Source organism: Procambarus clarkii, chromosome 22 (assembly GCF_040958095.1).
Source record: "Procambarus clarkii isolate CNS0578487 chromosome 22, FALCON_Pclarkii_2.0, whole genome shotgun sequence".
Classification (NCBI taxonomy): domain Eukaryota; kingdom Metazoa; phylum Arthropoda; class Malacostraca; order Decapoda; family Cambaridae; genus Procambarus; species Procambarus clarkii.
Genome location: NC_091171.1, coordinates 47,735,418 through 47,749,711, shown reverse-complemented (window position 1 = coordinate 47,749,711; position 14,294 = coordinate 47,735,418). Strand labels below are relative to the sequence as shown.

Here is a 14,294-nt window from a genome sequence, read left to right as displayed (position 1 = left end):
CTGTGCAGCTGCCCCCCTTCCCAGGAGGGGAAGGTTTGTGTGCCTTAAGAGATGGTGACAGGTTATGTTGCTTTGGTCATTCTAATTCGAGCAGGTGCCTCTTTACTTCATCTCTGGTACTCTCAAGGTCCTCCACTGCTGCTTGATTTTAGAATCACCTTCAAAGATGAAGTTGCTCTCATTTCATATTGTATAGACTTCGACTTTGTTGAATTCCTGACACATGCACGTGTTGTTCTTCTAATAATAATAATCATTTTAATACTCAAGAGAATTCACAGTAACGTGTTATATCAATGAGAAAATTAACAGGAGTTATGATGAAGATTCAAACCATGACTGTGTCATGGCCTATCGTCTAGAGCATGTGTCTGGGAATACCCAGCGCATAGGTTCGAATCCTCATCACAGCTCATGTGGATTTTCTCAATAATAATAATAATGATGATGATAATCTCAAATGTACATAGATAAGAGGCATAAAAGAGGAAGATAAATAGGTAAGACAAGTGCATTGCATAAAGTCACTAATAGAAAGTGAGTGTTTTGAGCATAACTCATGATAAAATTTAGATTGTTAAATTGTTTGATGAGGTAGACAATACTAACAAGAAGCAAGCTAACATAAAATATAATACAAGACATTTTGCAAATTATATATACATTTGAGGAAGGGCATAACATGAAAAGAAGTATGAGAAAGTTAATAGGTTTTATTAAGGAACACTCTATATAAACAGAGATACTGTATGGGAACATAATTGAATTCCTGAAATTTATGAAAATAACTGATAATTTAACAAGAATATATAAACAGCTGCTTCAACAGTTCAAATAATGTGATACATTTTCCAGAGATTTTTATGTATAGTGAGGTAACAGTTGATTTAATGATTTATTTATATTTTGTTAAATGATATATATTTCTTTATACAGTACTGTATGTTTTACAGGCGACATCGTCGTAACGAAGATTCTGTTAAACTGACAAACTTACAAACTAGCGGAGTGGTAGGGGGATATACTACAGTACAACTCCCCAATGAAGACGTCAGTAAAGTTGCCTTGTTTGCTGTTCAGACTGTGGATGTAGGGACTAATGATCCTAATGTCAGGGTTGTTGAGAAAATCAACAGTGCAAGCAAACAGGTCAGTAAAATGCATTTGGTGTAGGGAATGCTACCAATTATTTTGTAATATTCTAAGTGTTTATTGTTTGTATTTAGGTATGTATGTTGAATAATACTAACTTATTGAAATGTAATGGAGATTATTTTTCTAGCACGTGATTTTTATTTTGTATAGATAGTAGCAGGTATAAACTGGAAGCTGGAGATTGAGTTAAGCTGGACACTGTGCAGGAAGGAGGAAGGTGTCCAGGACTTGAGCAACTGTGAGAAGGACCCCAGTAAACCCAACAGTATTTGTGATGTTATTGTTTATGAAGTACCATGGCAGAACACTAGGGAAGTAACAAAAATGGAATGCAAGACTGTGGAAGAAAAGCAGTGAGTATAAAGTACCTATTCATCATTAGCCCAGACATGTACACATATTGCAAACATTGTTCTATTTTCTCTCTTCCAATGATGTGAAGATTTACATCACATCAAAGATTCCTTGTCTTTGTAACTCATACCTCTCAGACAAGGGTTCTAGATTTTTGGGATTGATTTATACTATGAATAGATTTCTGGGAGGAGCCCCTTCGGCTCCCCGGAGATATCCAAACTGATATGGATATATTAGACTTTGGAATCAGTCAGTGTGAATGGAGTTCTTTGGCCAACTGGGGACTACGAGCCAGAATCTGGCCCCCTCAGAGAGGCATGAGGAGCAATGACGTATAGAATTGCACATGTGATTTGGAGCATTCTGTGTCTGCCATCAATCGGGTCAGGCACCCAGAAAGGTAAACATCCTAAAACAAACCCCTATTCTAGCTGAAACTACTTCTGAAAGTCAAACAAGTGGACAGAACTCCCCAAAGAAAAATAAGCAAATGAGCATGCCGTCATCACGTGCTGTGCTGCCATCTGTGCAGCTGCCCCCCTCCACAGGAGGGGGAGGTTTGTGAGGGGCGAGTTTGTGTGCTTTAAGAGATCGTGACAGGTTATGTACTTTGGTCATTCTAATTCGAGCAGGTGCCTCCTAACTTTATCTCTGGTACTCTCACGGTCCTCCACTGCTCCTTGATTTTAGAATCACCTTCAAAGATCAAGTTGCTCTCATTTCTTATTGTATAGACTTGGACTTTGTTGAATTCCTGACACATGCACTTGTTCTTCTAATAATAATAATAATAATTGTAATACACAGAGAATTCTCAGTAACCTGATATATCAATGAGAAAATTAACAGGAGCTATGATGAACATTCAAACCATGACTATGTCATGCATGGTCTATCGTCTAGAGCATGTGTCTGGGAATACTCAGCACATAGGTTCGAATCCTAATCACGGCTCATGTGCATTTTCTCAATAATAATAATAGTTATATACTCAAATGTACATAGATAAGAGACATAAAAGAGGGAGATACATAGGTAAGACAAGTACATTGCATAAAGCCACTAATACAAAGTGAGTGTTTTGAGCGTAACTCATGATAAAATTTAGATTCTTGAATTGTTTGATGAGGTAGACAATACTAATAAGAAGCAAGCTAACATAAAATATAATACAAGACATTTTGCAAATTATATATACCTCTGAGGAAGGGCATAACATGAAAAGAAGTACGAGAAAGTTAATAGGTTTTATTAAGTAATACATTACTTTATATTAACAGAGATACTGTATAGGAACATAATTGAATTCCTGAAAGGTATGAAAATAATTGATAATTTAACAAGAATCTATAAACAACAGCTGCTTCAACAGTTCAAATTAAGTGATACATTTTCCTGAGTTTTTTTTTATGTATAGTGAGGTAACAGTTGATTTAATGATTTATTTATATTATGTTTCATGATATATATTTGTATATACAGTACTGTATGTTTTACAGCCGACATCGTCGTAACGAAGATTCTGTTAAACTGGCAAACTTACAAACTAGCGGAGTGGTAGGGGGATATACTACAGTACAACTCCCTAATGAAGACGTCAGTAAAGTTGCCATGTTTGCTGTTCAGACTGTGGATGCAGGGACTAATGATCCTAATGTCAGGGTTGTTGAGAAAATCAACAGTGCAAGCAAACAGGTCAGTAAAATGCATTTGGTGTAGGAGATGCTACCAATTATTTTATAATAATTTAAGTGTTTATTGTTTGTATTTGGGTACGTGTGCTGAATAATACTAACTTAATGAAATGTAATGGAGATTATTTTACTAGTACATGATTTTATTTTGTATAGACAGTAGCAGGTATAAACTGGAAGCTGGAAATAGAGTTAAGCTGGACACTGTGCAGGAAGGAGGAAGGTGTCCAGGACTTGAGCAACTGTGAGAAGGACCCCAGTAAACCCAACAGTATTTGTAATGTTATTGTTTATGAAGTACCATGGCAGAACACTAGGGAAGTAACAAAAATGGAATGCAAGACTGTGGAAGACAAGCAGTGAGTATAAAGTACCTATTCATCATTAGCCCAGACATGTACACATATTGCAAACATTGTTCTATTTTCTCTCTTCCAATGATGTGAGGATTTACATCACATCAAAGATTCCTTGTCTTTGTAACTCATACCTCTCACACAAAGGTCTAGTTTTTTGGAATTCATTTAGACTATGAATAGATTTCTGGGAGGAGCCCCTTCGGCTCCCTGGAGCTATCCAGACTGATATGGATATATTAGACTTTGGAATCAGTCAGTGTGAATGGAGTTCTTTGGTCTACCGGGGACTACGAGCCAGAACCTGGCCCCCCTCAGAGAAGCATGAGGAGCAATGACGTATAGAATTGCACATGGGATTTGGATCATTCTGTGTCTGCCATTGATCGGGTCAGGCACCCAGAAAGGTAAACATCCCAAAACAAACCCCTATTCTGGCTGAAACTACTAATGAAAGTCAAACAAGTGGACAGAACTCCAAAAAGAAAACCAAGCAAATGAGCATGCCATCATCATGTGCTGTGCTGCCGTCTGTGCAGCTGCCCCCCTTCCCAGGAGGGGAAGGTTTGTGTGCCTTAAGAGATCGTGACAGGTTATGTAGCTTTGGTCATTCTAATTCGAGCAGGTGCCTCTTTACTTCATCTCTGGTACTCTCAAGGTCCTCCACTGCTGCTTGATTTTAGAATCACCTTCAAAGATCAAGTTGCTCTCATTCCTTAGTGTACAAACCTGAACTTTGTTGAATTCCTGACACATGCACTTTTTCTTCTAATAATAATAATAATAATCATTTTAATTAATACACAGAGCATTCACAGTAACGTGTTATATTAATGAGAAAATTAACAGGAGTTATGATGAAGATTCAAACCATGACTGTGTCATGGCGTATCGTCTAGAGCATATGTCTGGAAATACCCAGCACATAGGTTCGAATCCTCATCACGGCTTATGTGGATTTTCTCAATAATAATAATAATAATAATTATTATATACTCAAATGTACATAGATAAGAGGCATAAATGAGGAAGATACGTAGGTAAGACAAGTACATTGCATAAAGTTACTAATACAAAGTGAGTGTTTTGAGCATAACTCATGATAAAATTTAGATTGTTTAATTGTTTGATGAGGTAGACAATACTAACAAGAAGCAAGCTAACATAAAATATAATACAAGACATTTTGCAAACTATATATATAGCTTTTAGGAAGGGCATAACATGAAAAGAAGTATGAGAAAGTTAATAGGTTTTATTAAGGCATACACTACTTTATATTAACAGAGATACTGTATGGGAACATAATTGAATTCCTGAAAGTTATGAAAATAATTGATAATTTAACAAGAATCTATAAACAACAGCTGCTTCAACAGTTCAAATAAAGTGATACATTTTCCTGAGTTTTTTATGTATAGTGAGGTAACAGTTGATTTAATGATTTATTTATATTATGTTTCCTGATATATATATATATACAGTACTGTATGTTTTACAGCCGACATCGTCGTAACGAAGATTCTGTTCAACTGGCAAACTTACAACCTAGTGGAGTGGTAGGGGGATATACTACAGTACAACTCCCTAATGAAGACGTCAGTAAAGTTGCCATGTTTGCTGTTCAGACTGTGGATGCAGGGACTAATGATCCTAATGTCAGGGTTGTTGAGAAAATCAACAGTGCAAGCAAACAGGTCAGTAAAATGCATTTGGTGTAGGGGATGCTACCAATTATTTTGTAATATTTTAAGTGTTTATTGTTTGTATTTAGGTATGCATGCTGAATAATACTAACTTATTGAAATGTAATGGAGATTATTTTTCTAGCACGTGATTTTTATTTTGTATAGACAGTAGCAGGTATAAACTGGAAGCTGGAAATAGAGTTGAGCTGGACACTGTGCAGGAAGGAGGAAGGTGTTCAGGACTTGAGCAAATGTGAGAAGGACCCCAGTAAACCCAACAGTATTTGTGATGTTATTGTTTATGAAGTACCATGGCAGAACACTAGGGAAGTAACAAAAATGGAATGCAAGACTGTGGAAGACAAGCAGTGAGTATAAAGTACCTATTCATCATTAGCCCAGACATGTACATATATTGAAAACATTGTTCTATTTACTCTCTTCCAATGATGTGATGTTTAATTCCTTGTCTTTGTAAATCATACCTCTCACACAAAGGTCTGGTTTTTTGGAATTCATTTAGACTATGAATAGATTTCTGAGAGGAGCCCCTTCAGCTCCTTGGAGCTATCCAGGCTGATATGGATATATTAGACTTTGGAATCAGTCAGTGTGAATGGAGTTCTATGGCCTACCGGGGACTACGAGGCAGAACCTGGCCGCGTCAGAGAGGCATGAGGAGCAATGACGTATAGAATTGCACATGTGATTTGGAACATTCTGTGTCTGCCATCGATCGGGTCAGGCATCCAGAAAGGTAAACATCCTAAAACAAACCCCTATTCTGGCTAAAACTACTAATGAAAGTCAAACAAGTGGACAGAACTCGCCAAAGAAAAACAAGCAAATGAGCATGCCATCATCATGTGCTGTGCTGCCATCTGTGCAGCTGCCCCCCTTCCCAGGAGGGGAAGGTTTGTGTGCCTTAAGAGATCGTGACAGGTTATGTTGCTTTGGTCATTCTAATTCGAGCAGGTGCCTCTTTACTTCATCTCTGGTACTCTCAAGGTCCTCCACTGCTGCTTGATTTTAGAATCACCTTCAAAGATCAAGTTACTCTCAATCCTTATTGTATAGACCTGGACTTTCTTGAATTCCTGACACATGCCCTTGTTCTTCTCATAATAATAATAATAATAATAATAATAATAATAATAATCATTTTAATACACAGATAATTCACAGTAACGTGATATATCAATGAGAAAATTAACAGGAGTTATGATGAAGATTCAAACCATGACTGTGTCATGGCCTATCGTCTAGAGAATGTGTCTGGGAATACCCAGCACATTGGTTCCAATCCTCATCACAGCTCATGTGGATTTTCTCAATAATAATAATAATTATATACTCAAATGTACATAGATAAGAGGCATAAAAGAGGGAGATACATAGGTAAGATAAGTACATTCCATAAAGCCACTAATTCAAAGTGAATGTTTTGAGCATAATTTATGATAAAATTTAGATTGTTAAATTGTTTGATGAGGTAGACAATACTAACAAGAAACAAGCTAACATAAAATATAATAGAACACATTTTGCAAATTATATATTTTTTTTTTTTTTTTCTGCGATAATTACAAGAGTTGTTACATTCATGTACAGCCACTAGTACACGTAGCGTTTCAGGCAGGTCCCTGGAATACGATCCCCGCTGCGAAGAATCGTTGTTACAACCATGTACACATTTTACTGTTGCGTTAAACAGAGGCTACAGTTAAGGATTTGCGCCCAGTAAATCCTCCCCGGCCAGGATACGAACCCATGACAAAGCGCTCGCGGAACGCCAGGCGAGTGTCTTACCACTACACCATTGAGATATTCCTTTGAGGAAGCACATAACATGAAAAGAAGTATGAGAAAGTTAATAGGTTTTATTATGGAATACTCTACTTTATATTAACAGAGATACTGTATGGGAACATAATTGAATTCCTGAAAGGTATGAAAATAATTGATAATTTAACAAGAATCTATAAACAACAGCTGCTTCAACAGTTCAAATAAAGTGATACATTTTCCTGAGTTTTTTATGTATAGTGTGGTAACAGTTGATTTAATGATTTATTTATATTATGTTTCATGATATATATTTGTAGATAAAGTACTGTATGTTTTACAGGCGACATCGTCGTAACGAAGATTCTGGTCAACTGGCAAACTTACAACCTAGCGGAGTGGTAGGGGGATATACTACAGTACAACTCCCTAATGAAGACGTCAGTAAAGTTGCCATGTTTGCTGTTCAGACTGTGGATGTAGGGACTAATGATCCTAATGTCAGGGTTGTTGAGAAAATCAACAGTGCAAGCAAACAGGTCAGTAAAATGCATTTGGTGTAGGGGATGCTACCAATTATTTTGTAATATTTTAAGTGTTTATTGTTTGTATTTAGGTATGCATGCTGAATAATACTAACTTATTGAAATGTAATGGAGATTATTTTTCTACCACATGATTTTTATTTTGTATAGATAGTAGCAGGTATAAACTGGAAGCTGGAGATTGAGTTGAGCTGGACACTGTGCAGGAAGGAGGAAGGTGTCCAGGACTTGAGCAAATGTGAGAAGGACCCCAGTAAACCCAACAGTATTTGTGATGTTATTGTTTATGAAGTACCATGGCAGAACACTAGGAAAGTGACAAAAATGGAATGCAAGACTGTGGAAGAAAAGCAGTGAGTATAAAGTACCTATTCATCATTAGCCCAGACATGTACATATATTGCAAACATTGTTCTATTTTCTCTCTTCTAATGATGTGATGATTTACTTCACATCAAAGATTCCTTGTCTTTGTAACTCATACCTCTCACACAAAGGTCTAGTTTTTTGGAATTCATTTAGGCTATTAATAGATTTCTGGGAGGAGCCCCTTCGGCTCCACGGAGCTATCCAGGCTGATATGGATATATTAGACTTTGGAATCAGTCAGTATGAATGGAGTTCTTTGGCTTACTGGGGACTACGAGTCAGAACCTGGCCGCATCAGAGAGGCATGAGGAGCAATGGTGTATAGAATTGCACATGGGATTTGGATCATTCTGTGTCTGCCATTGATTGGGTCAGGCACCCAGAAAGGTAAACATCCCAAACCAAACCCCTATTCTGGCTAAAACTACTAATGAAAGTCAAACAAGTGGACAGAACTCCCCAAAGGAAAACAAGCAAATGAGCATGCCATCATCATGTGCTGTCCTGCCGTCTGTGCAGCTGCCCCCCTCCCCAGGAGGGGGAGGTTTGTGTTCCTTAAGAGATCGTGACAGGTTATGTAGCTTTGGTCATTCTAATTCGAGCAGGTGCTTCTTTACTTCATCTCTGGTACTCTCAAGGTCCTCCACTGCTCCTTGATTTTAGAATCACCTTCAAAGATCAAGTTGCTCTCATTTCATATTGTATAGACCTGGACTTTGTTGAATTCCTGACACATGCACGTGTTGTTCTTCTAATAATAATAATCATTTTAATACTCAAGAGAATTCACAGTAACGTGATATATCAATGAGAAAATTAACAGGAGTTATGATGAAGATTCAAACCATGACTGTGTCATGGCCTATCGTCTAGAGAATGTGTCTGGGAATACCCAGCACATAGGTTCGAATCCTCATCACAGCTCATGTGGATTTTCTCAATAATAATAATAATAATGATGATAATCTCAAATGTACATAGATAAGAGGCATAAAAGAGGAAGATAAATAGGTAAGACAAGTGCATTGCATAAAGTCACTAATACAAAGTGAGTGTTTTGAGCATAACTCATGATAAAATTTAGATTGTTTAATTGTTTGATGAGGTAGACAATACTAACAAGAAGCAAGCTAACATAAAATATAATACAAGACATTTTGCAAATTATATATACATTTGCGGAAGGGCATAACATGAAAAGAAGTATGAAAGAGTTAATAGGTTTTATTCAGGAATACTCTATATTAACAGAGATACTGTATGAGAACATAATTGAGTTCTTGAAAGTTATGAAAATAATTGATAATTTAACAAGAATCTATAAACAACAGCTGCTTCAACAGTTCAAATAGTGATACATTTTCCGGAGTTTTTAATGTATAGTGAGGTAGCAGTTGATTTAATCATTTATTTATATTATGTTTCATGATATATATTTGTAGATAAAGTACTGTATGTTTTACAGGCGACATCGTCGTAACGAAGATTCTGGTCAACTGGCAAACTTACAACCTAGCGGAGTGGTAGGGGAATATACTACAGTACAACTCCCTAATGAAGACGTCAGTAAAGTTGCCATGTTTGCTGTTCAGACTGTGGATGTAGGGACTAATGATCCTAATGTCAGGGTTGTTGAGAAAATCAACAGTGCAAGCAAACAGGTCAGTAAAATGCATTTGGTGTAGGGGATGCTACCAATTATTTTGTAATATTTTAAGTGTTTATTGTTTGTATTTAGGTATGCATGCTGAATAATACTAACTTATTGAAATGTAATGGAGATTATTTTTCTACCACATGATTTTTATTTTATATAGATAGTAGCAGGTATAAACTGGAAGCTGGAGATTGAGTTGAGCTGGACCCTGTGCAGGAAGGAGGAAGGTGTCCAGGACTTGAGCAACTGTGAGAAGGACCCCAGTAAACCCAACAGTATTTGTGATGTTATTGTTTATGAAGTACCATGGCAGAACACTAGGGAAGTGACAAAAATGGAATGCAAGACTGTGGAAAACAAGCAGTGAGTATAAAGTACCTATTCATCATTAGCCCAGACATGTACATATATTGAAAACATTGTTCTATTTTCCCTCTTCCAATGATGTGATGTTTAATTCCTTGTCTTTGTAAATCATACCTCTCAGACAAGGGTTCTAGTTTTTTAGGGATTGATTTAGACTATGAATAGATTTCTGGAAGGAGCCCCTTTGGCTCCTTGGAGCTATCCAGGCTGATATGGATATATTAGACATTAAATCAGTGTGAATGGCGTTCTTTGACCTACCGGGGACTACTAGCCAGAACCTGGCCCCCTCAGAGAGGTGTGATAAGCAATGACCTATAGAATTGTACATGTGATTTAGAGCATTGTGTGTCTGCCATTGATCGGGTCAGGCACCCAGAAAGGTAAACATCCTAAAAAAATTCCTATTCTGGCTGAAACTACTTCTGAAAGTCAAAGAAGTGGACAGAACTCGCCAAAGAAAAACAACAAAATGAGCATGCCGTCATCACATGCTGTGCTGCCATCTGTGCAGCTGCCCCCCTCCCCAGGAGGGGAAGGTTTGTGAGGGGCGAGTTTGTGTTCCTTAAGAGATCGTGACAGGTTATGTAGCTTTGGTCATTCTAATTCGAGCAGGTGCCTCTTTACTTCATCTCTGGTACTCTCAAGGTCCTCCACTGCTGCTTGATTTTAGAATCACCTTCAAAGATCAAGTTGCTCTCATTTCTTATTGTATAGACCTAGACTTTGTTGAATTCCTGATTCATGCACTTGTTCTTATAATAATAATAATAATAATAATAATAATCATTATTTTAATACACAAAGAATTCACAGTAACGTGCTATATGAATGAGAAAATTAATAGGAGTTATGATGTAGATTTAAACCATGACCGTGTCATGGCCTATCGTCTAGAGCATGTGTCTGGGAATACCCAGCACATTGGGTCGAATCCTCATCATGGCTCATGTGGATTTTCTTAATAATAATTATATACTCAAATGTACATAGATAAGAGGCATAAAAGAGGAAGATACATAGGTAAGACAAGTACATTGCATAAAGCCACTAATACAAAGTGAGTGTTTTGAGCATAACTCATGATAAAATTTAGATTCTTTAATTGTTTGATGAGATAGACAATACTAACGAGAAGCAAGCTAACATAAAATATAATACAAGACATTTTGCAAATTATATATACATTTGAGGAAGGGCATAACATGAAAAGAAGTATGAGAAAGTTAATAGGTTTTATTATGGAATACTCTACTTTATATAAACAGAGATACTGTATGGGAACATAATTGAATTCCTGAAAGTTATGAAAATAATTGATAATTTAACAAGAATCTATAAACAACAGCTGCTTCAACAGTTCAAATAAAGTGATACATTTTCCCGAGTATTTTTATGTATAGTGAGGTAACAGTTGATTTAATGATTTATTTATATTATGTTTCATGCTATATATTTGTAGATAAAGTACTGTATGTTTTACAGGCGACATCGTCGTAATGAAGATTCTGGTAAACTGGCAAACTTACAAACTAGCAGAGTGGTAGGGGGATATACTACAGTACAACTCCCTAATGAAGACGTCAGTAAAGTTGCCATGTTTGCTGTTCAGACTGTGGATGCAGGGACTAATGATCCTAATGTCAGGGTTGTTGAGAAAATCAACAGTGCAAGCAAACAGGTCAGTAAAATGCATTTGGTGTAGGGGATGCTACCAATTATTTTGTAATATTTTATGTGTTTATTGTTTGTATTTAGGTATGTATGCTGAATAATACTAACATATTGAAATGTAATGGAGATTATTTTTCTACCACATGATTTTTATTTTGTATAGATAGTAGCAGGTATAAACTGGAAGCTGGAGATTGAGTTGAGCTGGACACTGTGCAGGAAGGAGGAAGGTGTCCAGGACTTGAGCAAATGTGAGAAGGACCCCAGTAAACCCAACAGTATTTGTGATGTTATTGTTTATGAAGTACCATGGCAGAACACTAGGAAAGTGACAAAAATGGAATGCAAGACTGTGGAAGAAAAGCAGTGAGTATAAAGTTCCTATTCATCATTTGCCCAGACATGTACACATATTGCAAACATTGTTCTATTTTCTCTCTTCTGATGATGTGATGATTTACATCAAATCAAAGATTCCTTGTCTTTGTAACTCATACCTCTCACACAAAGGTCTAGTTTTTTGGAATTCATTTAGGCTATTAATAGATTTCTGGGAGGAGCCCCTTCGGCTCCACGGAGCTATCCAGACTGATATGGATATATTAGACTTTGGAATCAGTCAGTATGAATGGAGTTCTTTGGCTTACTGGGGACTACGAGTCAGAACCTGGCCGCCTCAGAGAGGCATGAGGAGCAATGGTGTATAGAATTGCACCTGGGATTTGGATCATTCTGTGTCTGCCATTGATTGGGTCAGGCACCCAGAAAGGTAAACATCCCAAACCAAACCCCTATTCTGGCTGAAACTACTAATGAAAGTAAAACAAGTGGACAGAACTCCCCAAAGGAAAACAAGCAAATGAGCATGCCATTATCATGTGCTGTGCTGCCATCTGTGCAGCTGCCCCCCTCTCCAGGAGGGGGAGGTTTGTGTTCCTTAAGAGATCGTGACAGGTTATGTAGCTTTGGTCATTCTAATTCGAGCAGGTGCCTCTTTACTTCATCTCTGGTACTCTCAAGGTCCTCCACTGCTCCTTGATTTTAGAATCACCTTCAAAGATCAAGTTGCTCTCATTTCATATTGTATAGACCTGGACTTTGTTGAATTCCTTACACATGCGCTTGTTCTTCTAATAATAATAATCATTTTAATACTCAAGAGAATTCACAGTAACGTGATATATCAATGAGAAAATTAACAGGAGTTATGATGAAGATTCAAACCATGACTGTGTCATGGCCTATCGTCTAGAGAATGTGTCTGGGAATACCCAGCACATAGGTTCGAATCCTCATCACAGATCATGTGGATTTTCTCAATAATAATAATAATAATGATGATAATCTCAAATGTACATAGATAAGAGGCATAAAAGAGGAAGATAAATAGGTAAGACAAGTACATTGCATAAAGTCACTAATACAAAGTGAGTGTTTTGAGCATAACTCATGATAAAATTTAGATTGTTTAATTGTTTGATGAGGTAGACAATACTAACAAGAAGCAAGCTAACATTAAATATAATACAAGACATTTTGCAAATTATATATACATTTGAGGAAGGGCATAACATGAAAAGAAGTATGAAAAAGTTAATAGGTTTTATTAAGGAATACTTTATATTAACAGAGATACTGTATGTGAACCTAATTGAATTCTTGAAAGTTATGAAAATAACTGATATTTTAACAAGAATCTATAAACAGCTGCTTCAACAGTTCAAATAAAGTGATACATTTTCCTGAGTTTTTTTATGTATAGTGTGGTAACAGTTGATTTAATCATTTATTTATATTTTGTTTCATGATATATATTTGTATATACAGTACTGTATGTTTTACAGCCGACATCGTCGTAACGAAGATTCTGGTCAACTGGCAAACTTACAACCTAGCGGAGTGGTAGGGGGATATACTACAGTACAACTCCCTAATGAAGACGTCAGTAAAGTTGCCATGTTTGCTGTTCAGACTGTGGATGCAGGGACTAATGATCCTAATGTCAGGGTTGTTGAGAAAATCAACAGTGCAAGCAAACAGGTCAGTAAAATGCATTTGGTGTAGGGAATGCTACCAATTATTTTGTAATATTTTAAGTGTTTATTGTTTGTATTTAGGTATGTATGTTGAATAATACTAACTTATTGAAATGTAATGGAGATTATATTACTAGTACATTATTTTATTTTGTATAGGTAGTAGCAGGTATAAACTGGAAGCTGGAAATAGAGTTGAGCTGGACCCTGTGCAGGAAGGAGGAAGGTGTCCAGGACTTGAGCAACTGTGAGAAGGACCCCAGTAAACCCAACAGTATTTGTGATGTTATTGTTTATGAAGTACCATGGCAGAACACTAGGGAAGTGACAAAAATGGAATGCAAGACTGTGGAAAACAAGCAGTGAGTATAAAGTACCTGTTCATCATTAGCCCAGACATGTACATATATTGAAAACATTGTTCTATTTTCCCTCTTCCAATGATGTGATGTTTAATTCCTTGTCTTTGTAAATCATACCTCTCAGACAAGGGTTCTAGTTTTTTAGGGATTGATTTAGACTATGAATAGATTTCTGGAAGGAGCCCCTTTGGCTCCTTGGAGCTATCCAGGCTGATATGGATATATTAGACATTAAATCAGTGTGTATGGC

At 36.7% G+C, this 14,294-nt stretch overlaps 1 protein-coding gene across 7 annotated transcripts in view; it reads left to right on the top strand.

The window, feature by feature from the left end:
• Positions 1-14,294, top strand: part of LOC123759343 (uncharacterized) — a 72,804-nt gene that overhangs the window by 54,347 nt on the left and 4,163 nt on the right. For 3 of the 7 annotated variants that reach the window (XM_069328981.1, XM_045744278.2, XM_045744269.2), the window contains 14 exons: positions 954-1,149; positions 1,306-1,508; positions 3,012-3,207; positions 3,363-3,565; positions 5,064-5,259; positions 5,416-5,618; positions 7,379-7,574; positions 7,731-7,933; positions 9,415-9,610; positions 9,767-9,969; positions 11,458-11,653; positions 11,810-12,012; positions 13,491-13,686; positions 13,842-14,044. In XM_069328981.1, the coding sequence (XP_069185082.1) occupies positions 954-1,149; positions 1,306-1,508; positions 3,012-3,207; positions 3,363-3,565; positions 5,064-5,259; positions 5,416-5,618; positions 7,379-7,574; positions 7,731-7,933; positions 9,415-9,610; positions 9,767-9,969; positions 11,458-11,653; positions 11,810-12,012; positions 13,491-13,686; positions 13,842-14,044 (2,793 nt within the window). The remainder of the gene's footprint in view (positions 1-953; positions 1,150-1,305; positions 1,509-3,011; positions 3,208-3,362; positions 3,566-5,063; positions 5,260-5,415; positions 5,619-7,378; positions 7,575-7,730; positions 7,934-9,414; positions 9,611-9,766; positions 9,970-11,457; positions 11,654-11,809; positions 12,013-13,490; positions 13,687-13,841; positions 14,045-14,294) is intronic. The other 4 variants (XM_069328982.1, XM_045744259.2, XM_069328983.1 and 1 more) reach the window with 4 other exon arrangements.